The 26549-nt window shown below is 43.3% G+C and overlaps 4 protein-coding genes across 6 annotated transcripts; 3 read left to right on the top strand and 1 right to left on the bottom strand.

Annotated features, from left to right (window-relative positions):
• The first annotated feature begins 4420 nt into the window (after window positions 1–4420).
• Window positions 4421–10050, top strand: LOC107192873 (dynein heavy chain 7, axonemal-like). Its single transcript, XM_015582222.1, has 11 exons — window positions 4421–4594; window positions 4900–5196; window positions 5282–5777; window positions 5985–6730; window positions 6832–7185; window positions 7383–7849; window positions 8107–8264; window positions 8423–8669; window positions 8745–9150; window positions 9344–9607; window positions 9700–10050. Exons 1-11 carry the CDS (start codon window positions 4421–4423, stop codon window positions 10048–10050), a joined length of 3960 nt encoding a protein of 1319 aa, XP_015437708.1.
• Window positions 10051–10467: 417 nt separating this feature from the next.
• Window positions 10468–11849, top strand: LOC107192872 (actin-related protein 6). The gene is made up of 3 exons (XM_015582221.1): window positions 10468–10650; window positions 10752–11647; window positions 11720–11849. Exons 1-3 carry the CDS (start codon window positions 10603–10605, stop codon window positions 11847–11849), a joined length of 1074 nt encoding a protein of 357 aa, XP_015437707.1. The 5' UTR covers window positions 10468–10602.
• Window positions 11850–12517: 668 nt separating this feature from the next.
• LOC107192954 (transcription elongation factor SPT6) lies at window positions 12518–20008 on the top strand. Of its 3 annotated transcripts, XM_015582321.1 has the most exons (11): window positions 12518–12568; window positions 12699–12942; window positions 13061–13145; window positions 13252–13448; window positions 13526–13642; window positions 13777–13794; window positions 13872–17326; window positions 17528–18044; window positions 18428–18668; window positions 18876–19320; window positions 19619–20008. In XM_015582321.1, exons 2-11 carry the CDS (start codon window positions 12904–12906, stop codon window positions 19815–19817), a joined length of 5313 nt encoding a protein of 1770 aa, XP_015437807.1. In that variant the 5' UTR covers window positions 12518–12568; window positions 12699–12903; the 3' UTR covers window positions 19818–20008. The 3 variants fall into 3 exon arrangements, with proteins under 3 accessions (XP_015437807.1, XP_015437806.1, XP_015437809.1); XM_015582320.1 differs by lacking the exon at window positions 12518–12568 and having other exon boundaries at window positions 12672–12942; XM_015582323.1 differs by lacking the exons at window positions 12518–12568; window positions 13777–13794 and having other exon boundaries at window positions 12672–12942.
• Window positions 20009–20611: 603 nt separating this feature from the next.
• LOC107192871 lies at window positions 20612–25144 on the bottom strand. Its single transcript, XM_015582220.1, has 12 exons — window positions 25110–25144; window positions 24809–24987; window positions 24129–24742; window positions 23960–24072; window positions 22060–23866; window positions 21848–21978; window positions 21581–21772; window positions 21392–21507; window positions 21127–21303; window positions 20984–21052; window positions 20812–20900; window positions 20612–20729 (listed from the first exon to the last, which is right to left on the bottom strand). The coding sequence occupies exons 2-12, from the start codon at window positions 24824–24826 to the stop codon at window positions 20612–20614; spliced, it is 3444 nt and encodes a 1147-aa protein (XP_015437706.1). The 5' UTR covers window positions 24827–24987; window positions 25110–25144.
• Window positions 25145–26549: the final 1405 nt, after the last annotated feature.

The raw sequence follows: 26549 nt of genomic DNA, 5'->3' as shown, positions 1-26549 counted from the left end.
GCCTGGAGCTACCCGCTCCTAGCTACGACGTTCTCTTACGAGCGGTGCGTGCGGTCGCGGAGAAACGAAACCTGCAACCGGTCGACGGATTCCTGTTGAAGATCATACAGACCTTCGAAATGATGATCGTACGACACGGGTTTATGCTTGTGGGTGATCCGTTCGGCGGCAAAACGTCCGTCTTGCACACCCTCGCTGACGCGTTGACGCTGATGGCCGAATGGGGGGATGATAACGGGGCACCTACCAAGTATTACACGATCAATCCGAAGTCCATCAGTCTCGGACAGCTGTACGGATTTTTCGACCCTGTCTCCTCGGAATGGACCGACGGCGTCTGCGCGGTAGCGTTCCGACGGTACTGCACCGAGGAGACGAACGACCGGAAATGGATCATCTTCGATGGGCCCGTCGACGCGATGTGGATCGAGAATCTGAACACCGTGCTCGACGACAACAAAAAGCTCTGCCTGACGTCCGGCGAGATCATGCAAATGTCCAGCTCGATGTCGATGATATTCGAGGCGATGGACCTAGCGCACGCTTCTCCCGCGACGGTGTCCCGTTGCGGTATGATCTACGTGGAACCGCGAGTCCTCGGCTGGCGACCGTTCGTACGGTCCTGGCTGAACGATCTGAATCCAGAATGGAAGGAGGGATACGAGCAGGAAATCGAGGAGCTCTTCGAATGGCTGATGGATCCGTGCTTGGAATTTATTCGGAAGCAGTGTCGCGCGACGATCAGCGCCGGTCAGATACATCGGGTCGTTACGACTACGGTTTTATTCGAGATGTTCATGGAGGACGCGGTCGATCAGAATCGGAAAACGTTCGACCAGTTCACAGTGTCCTGGCTGCAGGCGACGATGATGCTATCGATGGTCTGGGGCGCCGGTGGGACCCTCGACTACGATTCCCGAGTGAAATTCAACGCCTATTATCTGAGCATTTGGAAGAACGAGCAACCGGAGCATCCGCCGCCGGAATTCCTAGCGGAGAGCTTGATCTCCCTGCCGGTTGACGAGCCGATTCACGATTGCTTCTACACGTATCGGGGACGGGGCGCGTGGAGACGATACGCGGACGTCGCTAGACAGGAGGAATTCTCCGAGACGGGGAGCATCGTTCAGCTAACAATTCCCACCATCGACACGGTTAAATATCAGACTCTGTTCGAGAAACACGTGCGACACCGTAGACGTTTTCTTTTATACGGGGAAACTGGCACCGGGAAGACAGTTTATATTAAGGATCTCCTGATGAACAAACTGTCCGAGGAGGAGTATCTGCCGAACTTCATCACGTTCACGCCTCACACAACGGCCGCGCAAACCCAAGAACTGGTCGTGTCGAAATTGTACAAAAGACGGAGGAATCAGTTCGGCCCGTTACCCGGGACACGGTGCGTCGTCTTCGTCGACGACGTGAACATGCCTGCGAAAGAGATCTACGGTTCGCAACCCCCGATCGAACTGCTACGACAGTTTTTCGATCACGAAACGTGGTTCGATTTAAAACGGCCGGAAACGATTCACGTCTACGACACGATGTTCGTCTGCGCGATGGCGCCACCTGGCGGCAGCCGACAGGAATTGTACCAGAGGTTCTTGAGGCACTTCAATCTGTTCACGATCAGCATCTTCGCCGAGGAGACGGTCGTTCGTATCTTCACGAATATCGCATTCGTCGGTCTGCAACGGAACGGTTTCACGACCGCCGTAATGTCGTCGATTCTGGAGATCGTGAACGCGACGATGAGCATGTTTCTGAACGCACGGAACGATCTCAGACCGACACCCGCCAAGTCCCATTACTTGTTCAATCTTCGCGATTTTTCGAGGGTGATCATCGGCTGTACGATGATCAGGGAGGAATCGGTCGAGTCGAAGACGGACTTCACGAAACTCTGGGTACACGAAATCTTGAGGGTGTTCGGTGATCGGTTGATCGACGAAACCGATCGGCACTGGCTGTTCTTGAAGCTCAAGGACATAGTGGGTATTAATCTGAAGGAACAGTTCGACACGGTGTTCGATTATTTGCCGAAATACGAGGATCGACTGACCGAGAAAAGTCTGCGTAGTCTTATATTCGGTAATTTTATGGACATCGACACGATACCGACCGATCGTCGATACGAGGAGGTGAAATCGGTGGACGAGTATTTAGACGTAGCCGTGTCTTGCCTCGAGGAGTACAATCTCACCCACAGGCACAAGATGGACATTGTCCTGTTCCGTTACGCGCTGGAACATCTCGCAAGAATTTGCCGTATACTCGTGATCCCCAGCGGTAGCCTGCTGATGGTCGGTGTAGGAGGATCAGGCAGGCAATCCCTGACGAGACTGGCTTCCAGTATGGTAGGTCACGGACTTTTCCAGCCGGAGATCGGTAGCACGTATGGTCTGCAGGAATGGAGGGACGACATAAAGAAGGTTCGAGTTGTTCCGTTCAGGATTACGTCCACCATGTCTCTTTATGATGCAGTTTTTGATTATCTATTGTGCTCAATAAATATATATATATATATCTCTCTCTCTCTATGTTTCTCTACTAGGTACTTATGAACACCGGCGGCGCGGGAAAAGACTGCGTGTTCCTGTTCACCGAGGGACAAATCAAAGAGGAGACTTTCCTGACGGATATCGACAGTTTGTTGAATTCCGGCGAGGTGCCGAATCTCTTCACCATCGAGGAAAGGCAGGAGATCATCGAGGCGACACGATTGGCCGCGCAGGGCGGGAACCGGAACTTGGACATATCGGTACTCGCGGTCCTCGGTTTCTTCGTGAATCGTTGCAAGGAGAAGCTCCACGTGTTGCTGTGCTTCAGCCCGATCGGGGACACATTCCGAATCCGACTGCGTCTTTATCCGAGCCTCGTGAACTGTTGCACCATCGACTGGTTCGACGTGTGGCCGGAGGACGCCCTCGAGCAAGTAGCTCTGCGAAGCACCACCGACATCAACGTCGACGAGCAGGTGAAAACGAACGCCGTGGTCGCCTGTAAATACTTCCACATATGCGCGAAAGACGTGAGCGTTCGTTTCTACAAAACCACCGCCAGACGAACTTACATCACGACGGCTGGTTTCCTGGATCTTATTCGGACCTATGCCCAGCTCATGGAAGAGAAACAACGCGATCTAACGCTTGCCAGGTGGTTATATAGGCAAAGACGAAATATAAGAATAGACCTAACATGCAATGTAATTTTTTGCCCCATTGTTCGAGAGCGTCAGAAGCCCCCGTACCATTTCAATATTCTATTCCCTGCTAGGGAAACCGGTGTCGAACATAGTTCCTGAAATCGGAAACTTTTATGTAGAGGTGCGTTCGAACCAGCGTGATTTTCGTGGGACACCAAGTCCCATAAGATGTTACGTCTATTCTGTAATCTCGTTTGTGACGAATTCGATGAAATGTCTACTCCTATAACTCGCCTGCTCTACGAAGAATCGAATACGTTCACCACGTCCTATTTCGATCTGTGATTTTCGTGGGACACCAAGTCCCATAAGATGTTACGTCTATTCTGTAATCTCGTTTGTGACCATACATTCGATGAAATGTCTACTCCTATACCTCGCCTGCTCTACGAAGAATCGAATACGTTCACCACGTCCTATTTCGATTTTAGATCGTTAACCTACCCACCGATGTAATCCATTTCGTTATCCACGCGACAGAGACCGATACTTGAACGGATTGGACAAGTTGCAGTTCGCCGCCGACGAAATCGGAAAGATGAAGGTCACGCTGTCGAAGCTGCGGCCTCAGCTGGAAGCGTCCGCGAAAGAAATGGTCGCGACCATGAAGATCATCGAGACCGAGAACGTAAGCGTCGAGAAGGCCAGGATCATGGTGAAGATGGACGAGAACATGGCGAACGCGCAAGCGAAGATCGCGATGAGCTTGAAAACGGAATGCGAGGCGGATCTGGCGGAAGCGATGCCGGCACTGAACGAAGCGATCGGTATGGTATCCGGTTTCAAAACATTAGGTCTACCGGAAAGGTACGATAATGTCATCTCAAGCTTCAATAAGAACGTGTTCGTTTGAAATATACAGAGTGTACCAATTGAAATACCTTTTTCCTTAGCAGGAATGTTATCCGATGCTTTGTTAACGAGATATTAACGAGAAACCCCGATTCTAGTACTCGGAGGGTTAAACGATGGAAATTATATTGTTCAGTAAATATTAATAAATGTATCGATAATGTATTATTTTCTTTTAATTCTAAAACGGACATAACTTTCTGGTAGACCTAATACATGCGTACGTATATATCTACCCTCTGTAAAATCGCATCATTGTTGGCTCTTTTGTTCATGGTAGCGGCTCTAAACACCCTCAAACCGGCCGATATAACGGTCGTAAGAACGATGAGAAGCCCTCCCGCCGGAGTAAAGCTCGTGATGGCTGCGGTTTGCGTCATGCTGGATATACCGCCAGCAAGAATCGAGGATCCAGCCACTGGGAAGAAAGTAATAGATTATTGGGGTCCCAGCAAACGATTGTTGGGCGACATAAGATTCTTGGAAAATCTGCGACAATACGACAAGGATAATATTCCGGCACGCATAATGCAGGTACATATGTTCACCGACGAGCAAACTCGGCTTCCGTTAGGAGAAATAGTAGATTTAAAACAAGTACTGAAATAAATATTAAACTGAATGTTAATTTGAATTTGATATAAATTTCGGTACCGTCCGAAACCAAATGATAAGAGGCCCTTTCCCCTACGCCACATTTTTCCCCCAGCGGAGAGCCGAGTTTACTCGTGAGGTTACTGCACCGTACTTGCATCGATATTAAAAACCAAGATGCGACTAGACTGGACAAGAAAATTATTTGAATCGTCGTGGTGTGAAGGTTGTTGACTCGTCTTCAGGAAATTAAAACGAAATACCTGACGGACAAAAACTTCGAGCCGAAAGTCGTGGCGAGAGCATCGTCCGCGGCGGAGGGCCTCTGCAAATGGGTGAGAGCGATGGTCTTGTACGACGAAGTCGCGAAAGTGGTAGCACCGAAGAAGGCCAAGTTGGACAGCGCGCAGCATGATTACGAGCAGACCGTTGCGTTTTTAAAGGAGAGAAGGGAAATGCTCGCTGAACTAACGGAAAAGTTGGCGGTGCTAAACGAAAAATTGGAAGTGACCCTGGCGAAGAAAATCGAACTGCAAACCGAGGTAATCTAGCATGACTGCTGTTCATACGAATTAAATGTTAGTCAATTAAACGGATCGTACAATAAAATTATTTGCTGGTTCACAGGTGACCAATTGCCGAAACAAGCTGATCCGAGCTGAGAAACTGATCAGTGGATTGGGCGGGGAGAAGCATCGTTGGATGACAGCTGCAGCGAACCTGCAGAAATCCTACGACACGTTGCCTGGCGACATTTTAATTTCCTGCGGCATGATTGCGTACATGGGACCGTTCACAACGATCTATCGCATCGAGAGCTTGGATAAGTGGTTCGTGTACGTGAAAACCTTGGAAATACCGTGCACCGATCTGTACGATTTCGTCGAGACCCTGGGATCCGAGATAAAGATCAATTCTTGGAATATTTTCGGGCTGCCGCGGGACTCGTTCTCCACCGAGAACGCCATCATTATGGACAACTCGAAGAGGTGGAGTTTGTTCGTGGATCCTCAGAGTCAGGCGAACAAATGGATTCGTAACATGGAGAAGCAGAGCGAGCTCGAAATTGTAAAACTGACGGATTCGGACTATATGGGTATAATCGAGAGGGCTATGGAGTATGGTAAATATTGTGTGTGTAGATTGTTGTGTACGTGACGACCACGAACACGTTCCGAAACAGATACAAATACCGACCATAAATGGCCGGACACAGTACATACATATATTGTCGATATTATACCCGTCTGGATAGATCTGGACGGTGGTGTAAACATTAAAGTTTTCTGCTCAGCAAAATATTCCCTAACAGTGACATGTTTTCATTCAGGAAAACCTGTGCTCGTTGAGAATGTCCTCGAAGAACTTCCGCCGGCCCTCGACCCTATACTGATGAAGTCCATTTACAAAATGGGCGGTTTGTGGTTCATAACGCTCGGCGAGAAAGTGATCGAGTACAGTTTACGGTTCAGGCTGTACATCACGACGAAACTACGCAATCCACATTACCTACCGGAAGTATTCAACAAGGTAACGTTGATCAATTTCGCGCTGACGATGGATGGCCTGGAGGATCAGCTGTTGGGTATCGTGGTGGCGAAGGAGCGGCCAGACTTGCAAGAAAAACGAGAATACCTGATCGTGCAGAGCGCAGCGAACAGAAAAGCTTTGCAGCAAGTCGAGGACAACATTCTGAGAACGTTGGCCGATTCCGGCGCAAGCATTCTAGAGGACGAGGACGCCATCGAGATTCTAGACTCGTCCAAAATACTCTCGATCGATATACTGAAGAAGCAGTCCTCGGCGAAAAAAACGGAGATACAAATCGAAGGATTTCGACAAAGTTACAAGCCGATCGCTAGACACAGTTCTGCGCTGTACTACACAATCACCGATCTGCCCAATATCGATCCGATGTATCAGTACTCGTTATCGTGGTTTATCAATTTGTACATTAATTCCATCGACACCGCGCATAAGAGTAAGATCCTCGAGCGACGACTCATGTTTCTCCGAGAAACATTCACGTACAATTTGTATCGAAACGTCTGCAGATCTCTGTTCGAAAAAGATAAGGTAAATTCATGTAATTGTATAGTAATAATAATAATAACCTTGATAAGGAGAAGAAGAAGAAGAAAAGGAAGAAGAAGCGTAATAATGATACTTCCAATTAGGTGTTGTACTCGTTCGTGTTGTACACGACGATCTTACTAACGGAAAACGCGATCACGAGAGACGAACTTATGTTCTTTTTATCGGGAGGTACTACGTTGGCCGCGATCTCGGACAATCCTATGGCCGATTGGCTGCCGGACAAATCTTGGGCTGAGATTTCCAGGGTGCAGACCTTGCCGAGCTTCGCCGACTTTCAGACGAGTTTCGTTCGTAATTGGAAAGAATGGAAACGCCACTACGATTTAACGAATCCGGAGAACTCGCCGATACCAGATCCCTGGGAGAAAAGTTTGACACCGTTCCAAAAGCTGATCGTCGTGAGAATGATCAGAACCGATAAAGTCACGATCATGGTAAGGGGCAGAGTTGGGCAAAATGTAAGCTAATTAGAAAATCCGAATCACTGTTACAATTACACTTGTAATTAACTGTACTAAATTTCCCCGCAATTATGTTGCAATTACATTGTAATTGTAATTCAGATTTTGTAATTATTAATTATGTATATTAGTTGTTTTGTAATTTCTAATTATCGTATGACTCCTTTCAGATACAACGATTCGTCCAAAACGGTATGGGATTGAAGTTCATCGTGCCTCCGCCGTTCGATATCTCCAAGTCTTTCGGGGATTCGAATTTCCTGATACCGTTGATATTCATTCTCTCTCCGGGCTCCGATCCGATGGAGGCACTCACCAAATTCGCGGAGAGCACGAACTTCATGGAGAGATTTCATTCGATCTCGTTGGGACAAGGCCAAGGACCGATCGCTCGGAAGCTTATCGAGCAAGGACAGGCCGACGGTGAATGGATATGCTTACAGAACTGTCATTTGGCTGCTTCCTGGATGCCCACCTTGGAGAACATCTGCGAGAACTTTGATCCTTCGAACACGCACTCCAATTTCCGCCTTTGGCTGACCAGTTACCCGTCCGAGCACTTTCCCATCACGATTCTCCAAAACGGTGTCAAGATGACCAACGAGCCTCCGACCGGATTGCAGAATAATATCATGAGGCAACACGAATATACCTACCCAGATAGCACGTGACGCCTTGAAGACGTCTATTTTACGACTATTTTAAGTCTAAGGCGCCTTTACTAAAGGCCTTCAATAATCGGGAATATTTTGGTTGCCTACACAAGGGTTAAGTCGTCTTCAAAGCATCATTAGGCATCGTGTGCTATTTGGGTACATAATTATCCTGGTGCTAACGTATACATAAATACGTTGTTGTTGTTGTTGTCGTTAATACAGGGTTTCGAACTTTTAGATCATACAAATCCGAGGCGACCAAAGACCCAGAATTCTTCGACAAGGCCCCGAAGAAAAAGCGAGCGTTCTCGAAACTGCTCTACGCTTTGTGCTTTTTTCACGCAGTGGTGCAGGAAAGACGAAATTACGGGGCACAGGGTTGGAACATAAAATACGGTTCGTTGAATCGTTCGTGATTCTATTTTTTATCTTCTCGTTATCTTCCTCAGCGACATGGGCACAGGAAAGATGACGGGAACGGTTCTATCACTGCTAGTGAAGCGATCGATACCAATACTATTGATGATATTCAATCGGTAATTTACCGATTACAGGTTTCAACGAGTCCGATCTTCAGATATCCGCCCAACAACTCCAATTGTACGTGCACGACTATACGGAGATTCCGTTCAAAGCGATCGTATATCTGACAGGGGAGTGCAATTACGGTGGCAGAGTCACGGACGATCGCGATCGAAGATGTCTGAACACGATATTACAGGACTTTTACAACGAGACCGTGATCACGGATCCGAATTATTCTTTCGCCGATATTGGTCCCGAATACGCTCTACCGAAAAAGTACCGACGTTTGTCCCTTTTCTTCTTTCTATCAACATAGGATAGGTCCACTTATTTCCCCCCCACGCACAACAGACACGAATACGACGATTACATCAAACTGATCCAAGGAATTCCTTTGAATCCGCCACCGGAAGCACTCGGTCTGCACATGAATGCAGGGATAACGCGAGATCTCGAACTGGCGAACAATTTCTTCGAATCGATGCTGTTGGTTCAAGGAACGGGGTCGGCGGGCGACACCTCCGAGCAGGATGAGATATTGCTCAGTATGAAAAAGGATATATACGATAGGATGCCAAATTTATTTGACATCGAGGAAGCCCAAAAACGATACCCGGTCGTGTACGTCGAATCCATGAACACGGTGCTGATACAAGAATTAGAAAGGAATAATACACTTCTGCGGGAAATACGACAATCTCTCTCTACACTCGAGAATGCGGTGAAGGGACTGGTAGTAATGACGCCAGACCTCGAGGTACCGTAATTTAATTTCATTTAATTTAATACCATCAACGGGAAAGCCCATTTTATACAAAAGTTTAAGAAAAACATCGCTATGACACTAGTAGTTTTAAGTATACATGTAATACACGTCGACCGTAATAACACGCAATGACAACCGTAATCATGTACCATTTATAGTAGATATACACGATATGCAATTACAGATTCTGGCCATTCACATACTGAGCGCAAGGATTCCACCTTCTTGGAGAAAATCCTGTGCCTATCCAAGTTTGAAACCGTTAGCAGGTTTCGTCAATGACTTTCTCGATCGATTGGAGTTCTTTCAAAAATGGTTGCTGCACGGAATACCGAGAACATTCTGGATATCCGGTTTCTCGTTTGTGCACGCTTTCCTCACCGCGAGCACGCAAAACTTTGCCAGAAAATACAAGATACCAATCGATAAAATCGATTTCGACTTCGAGGTTCCCCTTTAAATATATATACATTTTAAAGAACACCTCATACGCCACAAAGAGGGAGGCTCTGACGTACAAATTTTCCCGCGATTCCACAGGTACTTCCCGCGTATGAATTGAACAAGTCCCCGATGGATGGTGTTTACGTTTACGGGATGTTCCTGGCCGGCGCCAGATGGGACATAAAGGGAATGTTGCTCGAAGAAAGTTATCCGAAAATCTTGTGGGATCTTATGCCGATCGTTTGGATGAAACCCAGTCACGTGGATAAGATTAATACAGGTCGACGATACCTATGTCCCCTTTACATCACTTCCGCCCGTTTTGGCATACTAAAGACAACCGGGCACTCCACGAATTACGTGTTGTCCCTTCTTTTGGACACCAAATATCCCGTTAGTCATTGGATCAAAAGAGGGCTCGCTTTACTTTGTCAATTAGACGATTAATAACCTGCAACTACTTTCAAATAAATCGATTGCTGTCAATCAATCATAACACAGACAATGTTTCCTTCGACTTGCAAAAGCGCGCCGTATCAAGGGTGCCATACTCTCAGAAAGAGATACAGCGACATACAGAAGCTTACCTCTGTAAAGTTAGCCGGAAAACTTTAACTTTTTAACGTTTCATTATACCCAATCGATTGGTGGTGATTGGTGACCTAATTGAAACATTTGGTGGTCAGTAATTACAGCAGAATATGTTCTAATTAGGCCACCAATCGATTGATTATAATGAAACGTTAAAAAGTCATAATTGCCCGGCTAACTTCACAGAGGTCAGAAGCTTGTGTAAGAAAGAGGAATATATGTTTAGGTTATGTCGATCTTCATACCTTGTATCTGTGCTGTTATCGACTATTATGGCGCCATGTCAACTGCTTTGAAATTTTCGGAGCAAAACATTTTTTCTTAACTTAAGACACATTTTATTGAAAGGCATACAACATAAGAAAGAAACGATCGTAGTTTCGCGTATCATTTTATGGTTTCGTAAATATGAAAAATACCACTTTTGTTATCGATAATGGTGCGAACACCGCGAAAGTTGGGTTAGCCTCTGACAACCCAAAGTAAGTTGCTACAGTGAACGAACAAATAATTAATTTAAAAGAATTAACGTGACCACTTACGTTTCCATTTTCTAGATTATTGCGTCTGGACTTTTCTATATATTACCGTTTCAGAAAGGATATCTCGTCAACTGGGATGTCCAGAAAACTGTATGGGACTATATATTCTCAAAGGAATGCTGTCCTCTAAATTTGAGTCATCTGTCTGTGATCATGACCGAACCTATGTACAATTTCTCTACTGTTCAAGAAGCTATGACAGAGATATTTTTTGAGGAATACGAGTGCCAGAGTTTGCTCAGAATTAATGCTGCTACTTTATCCTGTTACCAATATAAGACAGAGAATCCTAATACAAAGTGCTGTATAGTAGTGGATAGTGGATATAGTTTTACCCACATAATACCCTACATAAATGACACCAAAGTTAAAGAAGGTATTAGACGCATAGATGTAGGTGGAAAGCTTCTTACAAATCACCTGAAGGAAATAATATCTTACCGTCAATTACACGTTATGGATGAAACTTTTGTGATAAATCAGGTAAAGGAGGACTCTTGTTTTGTATCTCAAGACTTTTTCAAAGATATGGAAATTGCGAAAAGCAAATTGGAAAACAATCCTATAGTAAAGGATTATGTTTTACCAGATTATACAACATTGAAACGTGGTTTTCTGAAAAGTCCAGAGCCTCCTAATGAACAGCAAACTCTACGATTAAGTAACGAACGGTTCGCTATACCAGAGATATTGTTTCATCCTTCTGACGTTGGTATTCGGCAAATGGGTATACCAGAAGCAATTATGGATTGCTTGAAAGCATGCGACGAACAAACATGGCCCCATCTTCTGTCCAATATCATTCTTACAGGTGGAAATGCAAAGTTCCCAGGTTTTCAAGAAAGAACTTACAAAGAAGTTAGGAGCCTCGCTCCCGCCGAGTATACGATAAACGTTTATCTACCTGAAAAGTACATGTTCAGCTTTTTATAGCATCGCTAATAGTATCGATGAACACGTAATTTATCATTGTATTGTTTCAGCCCAATCACATATGCATGGTATGGCGGTAAAGCAGTATCAAAAGACCAAATATTTTCGAGTCTTCTAGTTACTAGGGAAGAATATGAGGAAGAAGGACACAATATTTGTTTTGAGAAATTCGACGTTTAATTATAATACATTTTTTAATTGATCAAATGGGATTTTTTTATTCCTTGCATTACGCGGGAATCATATTGCGCGCGTCTCGACATGTGCATATTGAGAAGTAAAATTTAAATATCTGTTTTAAAGTTACGTACAAATTAAAATATACCTGATAACAGTACATGAAATTTATGTGGATTACAAACATGTCCACTGTCTACAGCGACGCGAATTGCGATTGAATATTTTTTTAAATTGCAATAGATGCATTTCTAATTGATATCTCTACGTATGTATTTAACTTTGAAGATTATCGAAAAGACTTCTTTCGCCATCTCACAGCAAATTGTAAACCTAATCGGCTAACAGCTTGGACATTTTGTCGTAGATGGCGCAGTATGCCCATCATTATGCATATGGCGTATGCAAAATAATGATTAATGAAGAACTCCGCATCAAGATTCTGAACGGAATGTATCGATTCGGAGGAATTCAGCAAACAATCAGACACTAAACATTTAATGAATTGCCCAAACAATGATCGATTCAATATCAACATCATTGATCCTGAATTGTTTATTGTGATTTCATGCAATAAAAAAGTATAATTAATACCGGAAATGTGCAAAATGTAGCCATAGCGGAAGAGTGGCGGCGGTTTTACCTGGGTTTATGCACGACCGATAGAGAGTCAATGCATAATGCGTTCTGGAACCATCTGGAATTTGGAATTAATAATCGGAGTATGCTTTCTGTTATACGAGTTTCATAATACTATTGAAATAGTATTGCAGACAAAACGCATTTTAAGATTGATGTATTTTCGTAAAAAATTGTAAGACGCAAAAAGTAACAGTGTTTTTCTTTCACTAGGGTTTTTTGGAAACGTCGTATTTCCGGTAATACTTCTATCAGTGATAAACACTGGGGGCACAGCTGAATCTGGTGTTAGTGTTGGGTGCTCGATGGTGCTTGATGGTGCTCGAGCTGGCTCGACCGCGACCACAACCACGGATTTTTATGTTGTTCGATTCGGAGTAAATTTGATCGTGTCGGAGACGCATTTGTCGGGATCCAAATGGCTGATTTCTTAGACTCGGAAGCGGAGGAAAGCGAGGTATATAGATTGATTAATATCACGTGAAAAACTAAATGCATACGGTGTCTTTTCCAACGTCTCCTCGATCATCGGCAACTTATGTCATTGATCAATGTTTTCCGCCGTTATGTTTTAGGAGGAGGAGGAGTTGAACGAAAATGAAAAGAAAAAGCTGAAAAAGATAAAGGCCGTTGAGGAGAGCGAGGAGGAGGAAGAGGAGGGTAAGAATCGAAGTGATACATTTTAATTTTACGTCGTAATGAGTGAAGTATTTCTGCTTCAAAATGTCACAACTTCTGTTGCTTGATAATCGTTATTTACCCACAGACGATGAGGACCGTTTACGGGAGGAACTTAAAGATTTGATAGATGACAACCCTATCGAAGAGAGCGAAGGAGAGGACAGCGACGGTTCTGGGACTTCTAAAAAAAGGAAGAAGAGCGACGACGAAGATTTCGACGATCGCTTGGAGGACGAAGATTACGACCTAATCGAAGAAAATTTGGGAGTCAAAGTCGAGAGGGTACATACGACTTATTCTAGAGCTGTTACAAAGAAGAATAAATTGTACCGGTGTAGTGATGTTATTCTTTACTTTAGAAACGTTTCAAACGCCTCCGCAGGATACAAGATGAGGAATCGGAGGAGGAACAGGAGAAAGAGGTGGACGACGATAGGGATGCTATTGCAAATGAGCTATTCGAAGGCTCGGGAGATGTAAGCCCAACTTTCAATATGTATACATCTTGTAATACTTGATTTTATTGTTTTTTAGTTTTCATAAAACTTCCATTATTTTCTGTAACAAAAAAAACACGTAACTGTTGTGCTTGTTTTCATACTTCTATCAGGAAAGAGAAATTAGTATGGTATGTATGGTAGCCACCAAGAATAATCGGTGACGCGTTTCTAAATTGGTTGACCATCGTAAATTATTATTTGTTAGGAGGACGAGAGAAGAAGCGAACGAAGTCATAGACCTGAGGTAGAAACGTTCGACGAGGAAGGAAGCGAAGGGGAATACACCGACGCGGATGATTTTATCGTCGACGACGATGGCCGACCGATCGCTGAGAAACGTAAGAAGAAAAAGCCGATATTTTCGGACGCGGCGTTGCAGGAAGCTCAAGACATTTTTGGCGTCGACTTCGATTACGACGAATTCGGTAAATACGGGGAAGAGGACTACGAGGAGGAGGAGGAAGACGAGGAAGAAGAGGAGGACGAGTATATGGACGAAGAGGATGCTGAAAGACCGAGGAGACCGAAGAAACAATTGAAGAAGAAAACGACGAGGAAAAGCATCTTTGAAATTTACGAACCTAGCGAACTTAAGCGCGGTCACTTTACCGATATGGACAATGAAATCCGTAACACGGATATACCAGAGAGAATGCAACTTCGTTCGGTTCCCGTTACACCTGTCGCGGAGGGATCCGACGAATTGGATCTAGAAGCGGAATGGATCTACAAACAGGCATTCTCTCGACCGACTGTTTCTATTCAAGACGCACACTTAAATGCAGAGGCAAAAGAGAGAGCTCGGAAAGGGCCACAGACGATTGGAAAGATCAAGAAGGCATTGGACTTCATGCGAAATCAGCATTTCGAAGTTCCTTTTATATCGTTTTATCGTAAGGAATACGTTCTTCCGGAGTTGAACATCAACGATCTATGGAAAGTGTACAAATTCGACGCGAAATGGTGTCAGCTGCGGCAACGAAAAGAGAATTTACTGAAGTTGTTCGAAAAAATGCGCAATCATCAATTGGACGAGATCATGAAGAACCCGGACGCTCCTTTACCCGATACCGTGCGAGTGATCAAAGACGATGATATAGAACGGCTGAAAAACGTGCAAACCATCGAGGAACTGAACGACATTTACTATCATTTTATGTTGTACTACAGCCACGAAATTCCAGCGATGCAGGAGGCCGTGCGACGGAAAGAGAAGGAAGCACGGCGGGAGGCGAAGCTTCAAAAGCGAAAGCAGCAGATCGCGGACGCGGAGGAGAACGGCGAGGATCCACCGCCGGAAGATGAATCAGAGGTGGTGGAAGAAGAAGAGGAACACGATGACACACTCAAGCAAGCGATTCGAACCGGCCCGTATTCGATCTGCAGACGGGCCGGTCTCGATAGCTTGGCGAAAAAGTTCGGTCTCAGTCCCGAGCACTTTGCTGAAAATTTACGGGACAATTACCAGCGACACGAGGTGGACCAAGAGCCCACGGAACCGTTGACTATCGCGAACGAGTACTGCAGCCAGATACGCACACCGGAAGAGGTACTGAAAGCCGCTCAATTAATGGTAGCTATACAATTAGCACGTGAACCGTTGGTAAGGAAATGTGTAAGGGAAATGTACATGGAAAGAGCAAAGATATCCGTGAAACCCACGAAAAAGGGAACCAAGGAGATAGACGAGAGCCATCCCATTTATGGGATGAAGTATCTCAAGGACAAACCCGTGCGGGATCTCGTTGGCGATCAGTTTTTAAATTTGGCGATTGCCGAGGAGGATAAACTAATCACTATCACGTTGAGCGACACGATCGAGGGTAACACTAGCAGCAATTACGTGGACGAGATGAAGCAGCTCTATTACCGGGACGAGTTCAGCAAGAACGTTCAGGATTGGAACGCTTTAAGAGTCGGCAGCGTCGAGATGGCGCTCACGCGAATGGTTATACCGAGCCTGAAGAAAGAACTGAGAACGAACCTGATCGCGGAGGCTAAAGAATGCGTGATGAAGGCGTGCTGTCGTAAGATGTACAACTGGATTAAAGTAGCCCCGTACACGTGCGAATTCCCAGAGGAAGAGGACGAGGAGTGGGACACCAGCAAAGGACTCCGTGTAATGGGCTTGGCGTACGTTCCCGATTATTCGCAAGCTGCGTTCACTTGTCTCGTCGCGCCTGACGGAGAATGCACGGATTACTTGCGATTGCCGCATCTAATGAAACGGAAGAACAGTTACCGGGAGGAGGAGAAAACAATGAAGGAGGCCGATCTGTTGGCGTTAAGGAACTTTATAGCCAGTAAAAAGCCACACGTTATAGTGATCGGCGGTGAATCCAGGGAGGCGATGATGATCGCGGCCGACATTAAGGAATGCATCGCGACTCTGACGGAGGATGAGCAATTCCCAGCCGTTCAAGTGGAGATCTACGACAACGAACTGGCGAAAATATACTCGAACAGTAACAAAGGCGTGTCTGAATTTCGCGATTATCCAGATCTGTTGCGGCAAGCCATTTCATTGGCGAGACGAATACAAGACCCGTTGGTGGAGTTCTCGCAGCTCTGCACAGCGGACGAGGAAATCCTCTGCTTGAAGTATCACAGCCTGCAGGATCAATTGCCGAAGGAAGAGCTGCTCGAGAATCTCTACCTGGAGTTTGTCAATCGGGTGAACGAAGTCGGCGTCGACGTGAACAAGGCGGTCCAGCAGGCCTACTGCGGTAATTTGGTCCAATTCGTCTGCGGCCTGGGGCCGAGAAAAGGGCAGGCCTTGATAAAAATGCTGAAGCAAACGAACCAAAGGTTAGAGAACAGAACGCAGCTGGTAACAGCGTGTCACATGGGGCCGAAGGTGTTTATTAATTGCGCCGGTTTTATCAAGATAGATACGAACAGCTTAGGGGACAGCACCGAGGCTTACGTGGAGGTTCTCGACGGGTCGCGGGTGCATCCGGAGACGTACGAATGGGCGAGGAAAATGGCGGTTGACGCGCTGGAGTACGACGACGAGGACGCGAATCCAGCAGGCGCTCTTGAAGAGATTCTGGAGTCGCCCGAGAGATTGAAGGACTTGGATCTGGACGCGTTTGCGGAGGAGCTCGAGAGGCAGGGTTTCGGGAACAAATGCGTCACGTTGTACGACATTCGCGCCGAATTGAACTCCCGTTACAAAGATCTGCGTGTACCGTACCAGACGCCGAGCGCGGAACGATTGTTCGATATTCTAACCAAAGAAACCCCGGAAACGTTCTATGTCGGGAAACTGGCCCTGGCGACTGTGATCGGAATAAGTCACAGGAAACCGCAAGGAGATCAATTGGATCAAGCTAATCCCGTGAGAAACGACGAGACAGGTCTGTGGCAGTGCCCGTTTTGCCTGAAGAACGACTTTCCTGAACTGTCCGAAGTGTGGAATCATTTCGATGCCGGAGCCTGTCCAGGAAAAGCAACGGGTGTCAGATTGAGATTGGACAACGGAATATCTGGTTACATTCACATTAAAAACTTGTCCGATAGGCATGTCGCCAATCCAGAGGAACGAGTCAGCATAGGGCAGATCATTCATTGTCGGATCATAAAGATCGAAGTCGAACGATTCAGTGTCGAGTGCACGAGCAAGAGCAGCGATCTGGCAGACAAAAATCACGAATGGAGGTGCGTTTTTTGGTCGGCTAAGAATAGACTTTACAATTTCAAATTTTTTTAAATTTCAACGTACGCGCTCTAACAGGTGACAGCCGAATGGCTGTTTTTTATTTAACACTAGAACTGCCAAGCCCATTTCCGTGTCCTCCGACATGTTCGTTATACTCTGCATATGTTTGCATATTATTCCCTTTGATTTTTTGTACGCAGACCACAAAGGGATCCGTTCTACGACACCGAGGCAGAGCAAAAGGACATCAAAGTCGAAGAGGACGCGAAAAAGGCGAAGCAACGGCAAACATACGTGAAGCGAGTAATCGTTCATCCTTCCTTCCACAATATCAGTTTCGCGGAAGCCGAGAAATTGATGCAAACGATGAAACAAGGGGAGGCGATCGTCAGGCCAAGCAGCAAGGGCGCGGATCACTTGACAGTCACGTGGAAGGTGACCGATGAGATTTACCAGCACATCGACGTGAGGGAAGAGGGAAAGGAAAACACGTTTTCTCTGGGACAAAGCCTGTGGATCGGTAACGAGGAGTTCGAGGACTTGGACGAGATTATCGCGAGACACGTGAATCCGATGGCTGCGTACGCCTCGGAGTTGTTGGATTTCAAATACTATAAGCCAACTGTAGAAGGTATCAAAGATAAGGCGGAGGAGATACTGAAGGAACAGAAGAAAGAAAATCCTGGCGGTATACCGTACATAATATCCGCTGCGAAGGTCTGTATACAGTCGATCGGTTCTCCACACGTTTAACCCTCCGAGCTGTCCGTGTAATTCAGAAACTGATCGACGTATGACATTCTATGAAAAAGACGCCGCAGAATAATTGACTTACGTCTTCGGCTCACGCCATTTCCTGTTTTACTAGCTGCCCTGTTGTCTTCTAGTCGACAAAACTTCTACAGTGTCGGCATGGGCCTCGAGATCGAGCCACCAAGACTTTGTGTTAGTAACCTATCGATGTGAGTCAGAAATGTTACGGCTTCGTACGGCCCGCGAGTCCAGTACTCGGAGGGTTAACGCCTACGCACTGTACATATGTATGTATATAATTTCTTTTTCTTTTTTCTCTTTGAACGAAAGTTGACGGTGCATTTCAGAGTTACCCTGGAAAATTTCTCTTGTCTTACCTACCGCGAGCTCGGTGTCGCCACGAATACGTGACAGTGTCGCCGGAAGGATTCCGATTCAGGGGACAAATGTTCGGCAGGGTAAACGATCTGTTTCGGTGGTTCAAGGAACATTTCCGAGATCCAGTGCCGGGTCAATCCACTCCCAGCACACCACGCGGTGCAATGACCTCTAGAACGCCCTATCACACGACGCCAGGTGCAGTGACCGGTAAGCTTTTCCCAATATCATCGTCCCTTATTTCAGAGATTTGAGGCTTTCACGACCCGACATCGTACAGTTCTCACTGTTGAGGTAGTATCCTGTATCCCTATTGATGTCCCTATTGACACGGCTTACACCCGAAAGACTCAACAATGAGAACTGTATGTCCCTTATTTCATTGTTCACGTCACCATCTGAATGCTGTGTTTTCAGGAATGAATCAAGAAGCGATACAAAGAGTGGCGCAGAATCTTCCCCATCATATGTTGCACTCTCTGTCGCAAGTGGCGAACCAAACACCCCATCACTACCCGCCTCATACACCAGGAACCGCGAGCGTAGCCGGTTACGGCGGAGTCCACACTTATCCGAACACACCGTATACGCCTTCCGGGCAAACACCGTTCATGACACCATACCAAACGCCACATCACACTCCCCACCATGGTCAACCAACCCCCAGATATGGGCAACAAACCCCCAATCACCAACAAGGTCCCTTCATTCATCCCCCTCCCCCCTCGGTCGCCACGCCCGGTCATCACAGAAGCACTCCATCGCACAGACCTACGCCACCAATGTCGACCCCCGGCGATCCGATGGACTGGAAAAAAGCGGCGGAAGCTTGGGCAAGATTGAAAACTGGTCCCCGAATGTCGTAAGTGAATGATTAACTAAAAGCACAACTTGGATACAGGAAATCCTCAATGAGTGTTCGAAGGCTCCTCGGCACTGACAAGGAGAGATCCCCAGCTATAATGCTGAGTTTTTAATTAGGTTTAGCAGACTGAGCTTGGAATTCTGAAGCCAATGATATTTGTTTCAGCCGCATATGGCCATTAGTTTATGAAATATTTAATGTTCAGTGTTGCGAAGCTTTCAAACAATCATCGATTTACTGTAATCTCCGAAACATATTTCATTGCATAACGTGGTTCCTTTACCCCCTTCATCAGCGGCTCGACCCCAAGATACGAGGATTCGAGAAAAACTCCACGAAACTACGAGGAATCGGTCGGAAGAACGACTCCGCGTAACAGAAGTTCCGCTCGGACTCCATCTTATAAGTCTCCACGGGGAACACCGCATACGAATTCTAGTCCTCGAAGTATGTCTCTTAGCGGAGATGGTACTCCTCTGTACGACGAAAGCTAACTAAGATTATATCATTTTACGTGATATAAAGAAGCGAACGAACATGCAAATAAATATATAAATGAATCGAGTAATCGCGTCGCATTTGCATCGATAATATCCTTAGCAACGAGCATCAATCGTACTGTATAAAAAAGAAAAAAAAAAAAGACAGAGATGAAGAAATGTTGAAGCCATTTATAAAGTCATTGCAATCCATTAATATATCGGTATCTTCCAATCCGTTGCACGTTTATATAAGTATATATATATATATATATAGATATTTAGGTGAACGAAATTGAAGGCGCGTATTAAGATGGCGTACTTCGTATATACACGTATGTACATATATACATATAAAACGTCGTCGCATACTCGATTATATACCTCTTACTTGACATGTCCACAAATGTTATAAAACTTGCTACTTGTGAAACTTTTATTTTTCACTATACTATCGCATACTGACTTACGCTTTAGTATACACATAACACATTTTCTCTCAATTTTAACTACACCGATACTAAGTTATTGTACATTTCTTGTGTTACTGACTTAGGAATGGAATATATTTCTTACGTACTTTATACAGTTGTTAAATCACATTATTAAACAATAAAATAGTCTACATAAAATACTTGGCAATAACGTTAATGGTCCCCTCAGATAAAGCAACCATATGCAAGTACCATGCGAACTTTTTAAATGAGTGTTTTATCTATAAATGGCAACGAGATATAAAACATAGTATTACTTTAGTCATAAGTGTAAAACATGCACATACATGTATCATCCTGCGATATATTACTTTACTATACATGAGACTTTTCATCCTCCGACAATGTGTCATTGTTAAATTGAAAACTTTGATAGTATAAACATTCTCCATTGTTATATGTCTCGGTGGAAGATGGGTATTCATCCATCGACCTGAAGAAAAACAGAACTATGTTGACAATGTAAAATATTATGTGGACATTTAATGATTGGCAATGGCATACTTGAGAATTACATTTGTTTAGTCTGGATAGGCGACGTACTCGGTTTAATGCCTGACTTTATTATAGGATTGATTGGTTCTGACGTCATTTTCGTTTCTTTCTTTCCCGAATAAAGTTTGCGCTGCAAAGTTAATGCAATTATCTATTTTATAATTCGACAGAGTCTAATAACGAATCATTTACCGATTTTTCTGCATTGGCTTGTTCATTGTTGCACTTTTCTGTCGCGTCAACAGAATGACCTCTTTGTCTCTGTAAAATCAATTATAAAAGAAGTACAACTATCGAAGAAAGAATTGGTACAAGAGAAATAAAGAAAACGTTACTTTTTTCACGGGAGAGCATCTACTATCGCTAGAATCACTTGAATCTACCATTCTCGTAACCAATCTTCTCTTCTGTTTCCTTGGCCTACTTCTATCATGTCTTTCTTTTTCGACTACCTTTGCAACTACTGCGGATCCATTATTAGTTGCCTTCTCTGTAACACTCGCACTTGAATTCTAGAATGCGAAGTATAATACATTTCATAAAGTAGCGTTTATAATAAATTGAAGATCACATTAACTTGAATAATAGTGACAGGCATACCTTTGATTTTTCAAAACTGTTCTTACTAGTATTATCACGCGTGGGCATTACTGGAAGCTCTTGTAACGAACCTGGAGTGTATACTGGATTATTATCTTTCACAGTGATGCGTTCACCTGGCATAGAATGGACAATTTACCTGATTCGTTGATTGTATTTTCAAATGCAGTCTACTTAAATATCTCTTACCAGTCCAAAAATTTAGTGGGGGTACAATTCGCCTGCCTTTCGAACTTTTACCAATTTGTACAGAATCCATTGTATTGTCCAGTGCAGTGTTTCTTTTCACATTGCTTTGCAATAATTTCCATGATTTGCAAAATTCCTCTATTCTTCTAGGACATCCATAACGACATTGGCTCACCAACTCTTTCGGTACCACTGTATATGCAATAATAATTACTAATTACTTGAACTATTTATGAAAAATTTAAACGGAATATTAAATTTTCTAACCATGTTTAGTATCATTTAAGTCACCAACCAATTCGTAACGTTCATGATTTATTGTCTCGATTAGTTTTAATGATACTCGACACAATACTGCATCCGTTTTAAACGTTCTATTAACAACATGACCAACGTCGCTGCATATACAAACGTACATATATTAATGCATTATATATTGGGTTAAGTGTATAACGAATTAAAAAGACGTGAACACTTACTTCAGTAATTTTCCCTCGAAAATTAAACTCGGTTTTGAATCGCATATAACATTTGGTGTCCAATTGGCTAATAACTTGACTTTACAATTGCCGCTGTCCTTTCCATCTTTCAAATCACGTGCACGAATCTGGGCCGGGTTCCCTGATTTTTCATCTTCTATACTGTTCTCGATAAACGAAACTGAATCCATATTTCGAGGAGCGTGATGTTTTTTAAAACGGGAATTTTCCTTTACCGATTGTTGTATTTCGTCCTCTAGTTTCTTAACAGTGACACTTAGCTTCTTTAATTGGTTCACTTCTCCACAGACTGTATGTACATCAACGGGTACTGAACTAATTACAATAGGTTTTGAGATTTTGTCCATAGCATCTTTGGACTGATGAGACAGACGATCTTTAAGTCGTTTGCGCGACGCTTCGTTCTGATGATGATTTATATGATTTTCCTTTTCAAAACTTTTGTTTTGAAACAAATTTTCTGTCATTTCATTTTTATTCTGTTTAGTTCCATTAATATCACAGGAATTATATTCTTTTGCATTGAAAGGAACACACAAATTTTTGGCAAATTTATGGCCAGCTGTTGAATTTACTTGAACGAAATGTTCCTGCATTTCGCGATTTCTATCTTCTAAAAGGACGTTCGATTCCTCCTGTTGTCCTCTTAATACTTTATCCAACGGATTGATATTCTTACTACCATTATTTTCACCCTTTGCATTTATTACCTTTCGAACTTCTGGAACTTTTATTTTATCGTCTATAATAGTAACACTGGAATCATTGTGGTACATGGTATTAATATTTTCAGAGCTAACTGGTCGTACATTTGATGTCAGTTTCTTTTCCACATCATTCTTCCAATGCATAAGTTTCATTCTTGCTTTATACTTACAGTGCTTTGCCTGTCTTTCCTTTTTTTGTAGAAATATTCGTTTTGCTTGTATCTTCGGTATTCCAGCATAGATTTCACTCTCGCTGTCTGAAGTATTCTGATTTTTGCAGTTATCCACTTTGGTAGAAGCTTTTATCTGCAGTAACGAACCGTTACAAGCTATCGTTCCATTATCTGGGATTACATGTCCTGTTTTCGCAGGATATATCTGGTTGTGATGGATCGTAGTGTTTTTACTATTGTGTAAAGGACCTAATTCACCGTTTGCATTATTTTTTTCTTGCCTCATACTTTTGTTCTGTACAGATTCTGAAACTTCTGTATTGGATTCATCATTTTTAACCGATCCATGTAATACAATAGAACGCATACAGTCGAGCAATGACGCGAATGTATCGTAAAATTTCTGAGAACAGTTCTTATCCGATAATGAACCTACAATGACACTTAATTGGAGTGCCAATTTTTTCGCTTCATCCTCGTTATAAGAACAATTAGAAGCCACAGTTTCCAATTGCATACAGTGTTCTGTGTCATTATTTTGCTGGCTGGTTAATTCGATATCAGATGGATATGTTTGCGTGGACGAATTGCACATTCTATGATAAATTGGAGTACAATTTTGTTCATCTTCTTTTACTTGCATGACATTGCTAGGGATTATCTGAGATACATGTGAATCATTGAACGATTTCGACCATGGACTTTTACTTTCAGGACTTTCTGCACGCGAAAATGTGATGTCCGTTACTTCGCTCCTTAAACTATCATCACTGTCTGCAATAGCAGCAGGCCAACGAAACGACAATATGGATCCTTTTTCTACAAATGTTCTCCAAATTTGATAAACATTTTCCCAGTCATCAGGAAATCCGTTGTAAAATTTACCGCTAACATAGTCTGGTAGCTCTATGAAGTAATTACTTCTTAGTTTTAAGTATACAATTATAAACAGGTTCATAAAAATTTACATAACTGGAAAATATAATTAAATATATGTACCATGCTCGTCGTCAACAATATTCCCTTCCAATTGGTACATATGCTTACAGGTAGACTGAACCATGGTTGATGTCCATCTTCTTATAATAGGCTTGCTTCTAGCAAACTGTCCACTGAAACGTTAAAACGGAATTATAATAAAAATATACGCATAGCTATTAAGACTTACGTTTCTATTGTTCCTTTAATAATCAATTGACCCTGCTCATTTAATGTAACTTTCCAATCGCTGAAAATCCTAATTTTTCGATTTTGCTGTACGTTAACATCAGAACCAATTTGTAAGGAACCAAGGATAGTTCTTTTAGGAGATGTTTGATCAGTATCGAACACGGTACATTCACTCTGATGTACTGATGTACTCCCAGTGTTACTACATTTTGATATAACGTTCGATTTCTTAGAAGCATGAAGAACACGATTAAAATTAGGTGGTGGCATGATAAAATGATCTTCTTGTAAGCCATTTGTCTTATCAAATTTCTTTACACTAGATGTAGCAATATTTTTGCATTTTTTCTCCATATTCTTCGAATTCAAAACTATATTCCTCAAATTCTTGCTAGAAGCAACAACTTCGCTGTAAATGCAGGAGGATTGCAAAGATGGAACATTACTACTGGAATCAAATCCATCCACATTGATGCTCGAAATACTAGGAGACATAGGTAAATGCCACAATTCATCGCCTTCTTGTCTATTTCCTTTCTTAAGAGAACCAAGCTTTAATGATCGCTCCAATCTCTTGTATCGTTCCTCGGTTTGTAGATCGGAGAATTTCACCTGTACAAATGTAAATGTCATACTGAATGATCGCAAAATAATGCAATACTAAATGTAAACGATTACCTCTGTTATATGTGCCATTTGAAAACTCTGATGCTAATCATTTACATGAATTCAATAGTAATTATACATAATTAACACCTTTTGTATCAGCGACAATTTACTTATGTTGTACAGTTAGTTCCTTGCGTCAAACTTTGACAAATTATTTCAGGAAATCCCATGTATTTGTCACATAACCCCTAAGAGAACAAATGTTTCTTTTTACTGTGTTAGTACCATGGATATATTTACAAACATCATGAAATGCAAATACATACAAACAAAAATATTCTTCGCATTTTAAAACAATGAATTATTTTACCTTAATTTCTGAATTTCATTTCACGTGTACACTGCATAATATTCGCGGGCAATTTCGATACACTTCACTAACTAAACATTTAGAAATTTAAATGTGTAACCGTCATGTTGTCCTTACAGTGGTTCTCAATGTCCACCTAGAATCTATTTAGATTCTTAATACGTAGATTATATACTAGAGATGGCGTGCAAAATCACTAACGGTGATTTATCACAGTGATCGCCGAATCACGATCACGATCGTGATTTAACTTCATTCACGACCGTGATTGCGATTTTTTTATCTTTAAACAGAAAAACGTATTCAACATGATTTTACGATGAATTACATTACTGTGTTTGTGAATGATTTGCTAGGTAACATGTAGATTATAATTTATAATCATTAATTTATTCATTATTCTTCATTGTTACTAATTATTCTTTCACTTTATACGATATAACTCGAATTTTTGTTTTGATGTCGTTAATATAAAATATAAAATATACAGATTATGTGTCGCGTGTAAAGAACTGTTAGGTTTCTCCACCAATCAGAAACGATCACGAGAAATCACGAATCACTGTGAAAAATTACCGTGATTGAGAACGAACGTGATCGAATCACGAGTGATTCACAAGTAGCAGTTCACATCATTTCTAATGAGAACGTGAGGTCACGGAGCCCCCGGTGGAGGCGCCATAGCCCCTGCACGGTGAGAGCGTGGGGTCACGGAGGCCCCGGTGGAGGCGCCATTGATCACGTGGGGTGAGAGGGTGGGGTCACGGAGCCCCCGGTGAAGGCGCTACAGACCCTACACGGCGGTCCCGGTGGAGGCGCCATTGATCACGTGGGGTGAGAGCGTGGGGTCGCGGAGCCCCCGGTGGAGGCGCCACTGATCACGTGGGGTGAGAATGTGGGGTCACGGAGCCCCCGAAGCATGCTGAAGAGACCCCGTGTGTGTGTGAGATGTATGATGTACAATTAGAATTTCAACGATTTATAAATATAAGTACACACGGCTGAACTCAACGATAAATTTATTAATAAAATTATTTACAAAACTTAGGATCGATAAATTAAACATCAAAACTGAACATCTGAAACAATCAATAAATTATTAACAAACTTCAATATTCAAAATTAACGCGCAAAACTACTATCAAGTCCCGACATACATATTTATTTATCGTGTATATATTATATGACGGATATTGTTTGGAATTTATACATATGTTTATGTTTATATATTTTAAATTTTATATTAAATATTTAAATAAATAGATAAAGTATAGCATTGTATTTTATTGTCTCTCAACGCAGAAACAACTTGGGCCGGTCGACGCTCGATGCGATCGACCACGTCCGTGCCCTCGTGGACCTGGCGGTCTGCCGGGGTGGGGGGTGGCGTTGGCTGTAAGCTTGGATATAGGCAACGCGTTCAACACCCTCCGCTGGAAC

Source organism: Dufourea novaeangliae, unplaced genomic scaffold (assembly GCF_001272555.1).
Source record: "Dufourea novaeangliae isolate 0120121106 unplaced genomic scaffold, ASM127255v1 scaffold439, whole genome shotgun sequence".
NCBI classification, from domain to species: Eukaryota; Metazoa; Arthropoda; class Insecta; order Hymenoptera; family Halictidae; genus Dufourea; species Dufourea novaeangliae.
This window is presented reverse-complemented; position numbering and strand designations above follow the sequence as displayed.

Bases quoted from the DNA above. Each gene is read 5' to 3' on its own strand.
- LOC107192954 (XM_015582321.1), top strand. From the start codon at position 12,904: ATGGCTGATTTCTTAGACTCGGAAGCGGAGGAAAGCGAG. The intron at 13,146-13,251 runs GTAAGAATCGAA...ATTTACCCACAG, and splicing joins CGAGGAGGAGGAAGAGGAGG to ACGATGAGGACCGTTTACGG. The intron at 19,321-19,618 runs GTAAGTGAATGA...CCCCTTCATCAG, and splicing joins AAAACTGGTCCCCGAATGTC to CGGCTCGACCCCAAGATACG.
- LOC107192872 (XM_015582221.1), top strand. From the start codon at position 10,603: ATGAAAAATACCACTTTTGTTATCGATAATGGTGCGAACACCGCGAAA. The intron at 10,651-10,751 runs GTTGGGTTAGCC...TCCATTTTCTAG, and splicing joins ATGGTGCGAACACCGCGAAA to ATTATTGCGTCTGGACTTTT. The intron at 11,648-11,719 runs GTACATGTTCAG...GTATTGTTTCAG, and splicing joins AACGTTTATCTACCTGAAAA to CCCAATCACATATGCATGGT.
- LOC107192873 (XM_015582222.1), top strand. From the start codon at position 4,421: ATGGCTGCGGTTTGCGTCATGCTGGATATACCGCCAGCAAGAATCGAG. The intron at 6,731-6,831 runs GTAAATTCATGT...ACTTCCAATTAG, and splicing joins CTCTGTTCGAAAAAGATAAG to GTGTTGTACTCGTTCGTGTT. The intron at 7,186-7,382 runs GTAAGGGGCAGA...GACTCCTTTCAG, and splicing joins CCGATAAAGTCACGATCATG to ATACAACGATTCGTCCAAAA.
- LOC107192871 (XM_015582220.1), bottom strand. The intron at 21,508-21,580 runs GTAAGAGATATT...ATTCTATGCCAG, and splicing joins CCCACTAAATTTTTGGACTG to GTGAACGCATCACTGTGAAA. The intron at 21,304-21,391 runs GTATGCCTGTCA...TTCGCATTCTAG, and splicing joins ACAGTTTTGAAAAATCAAAG to AATTCAAGTGCGAGTGTTAC.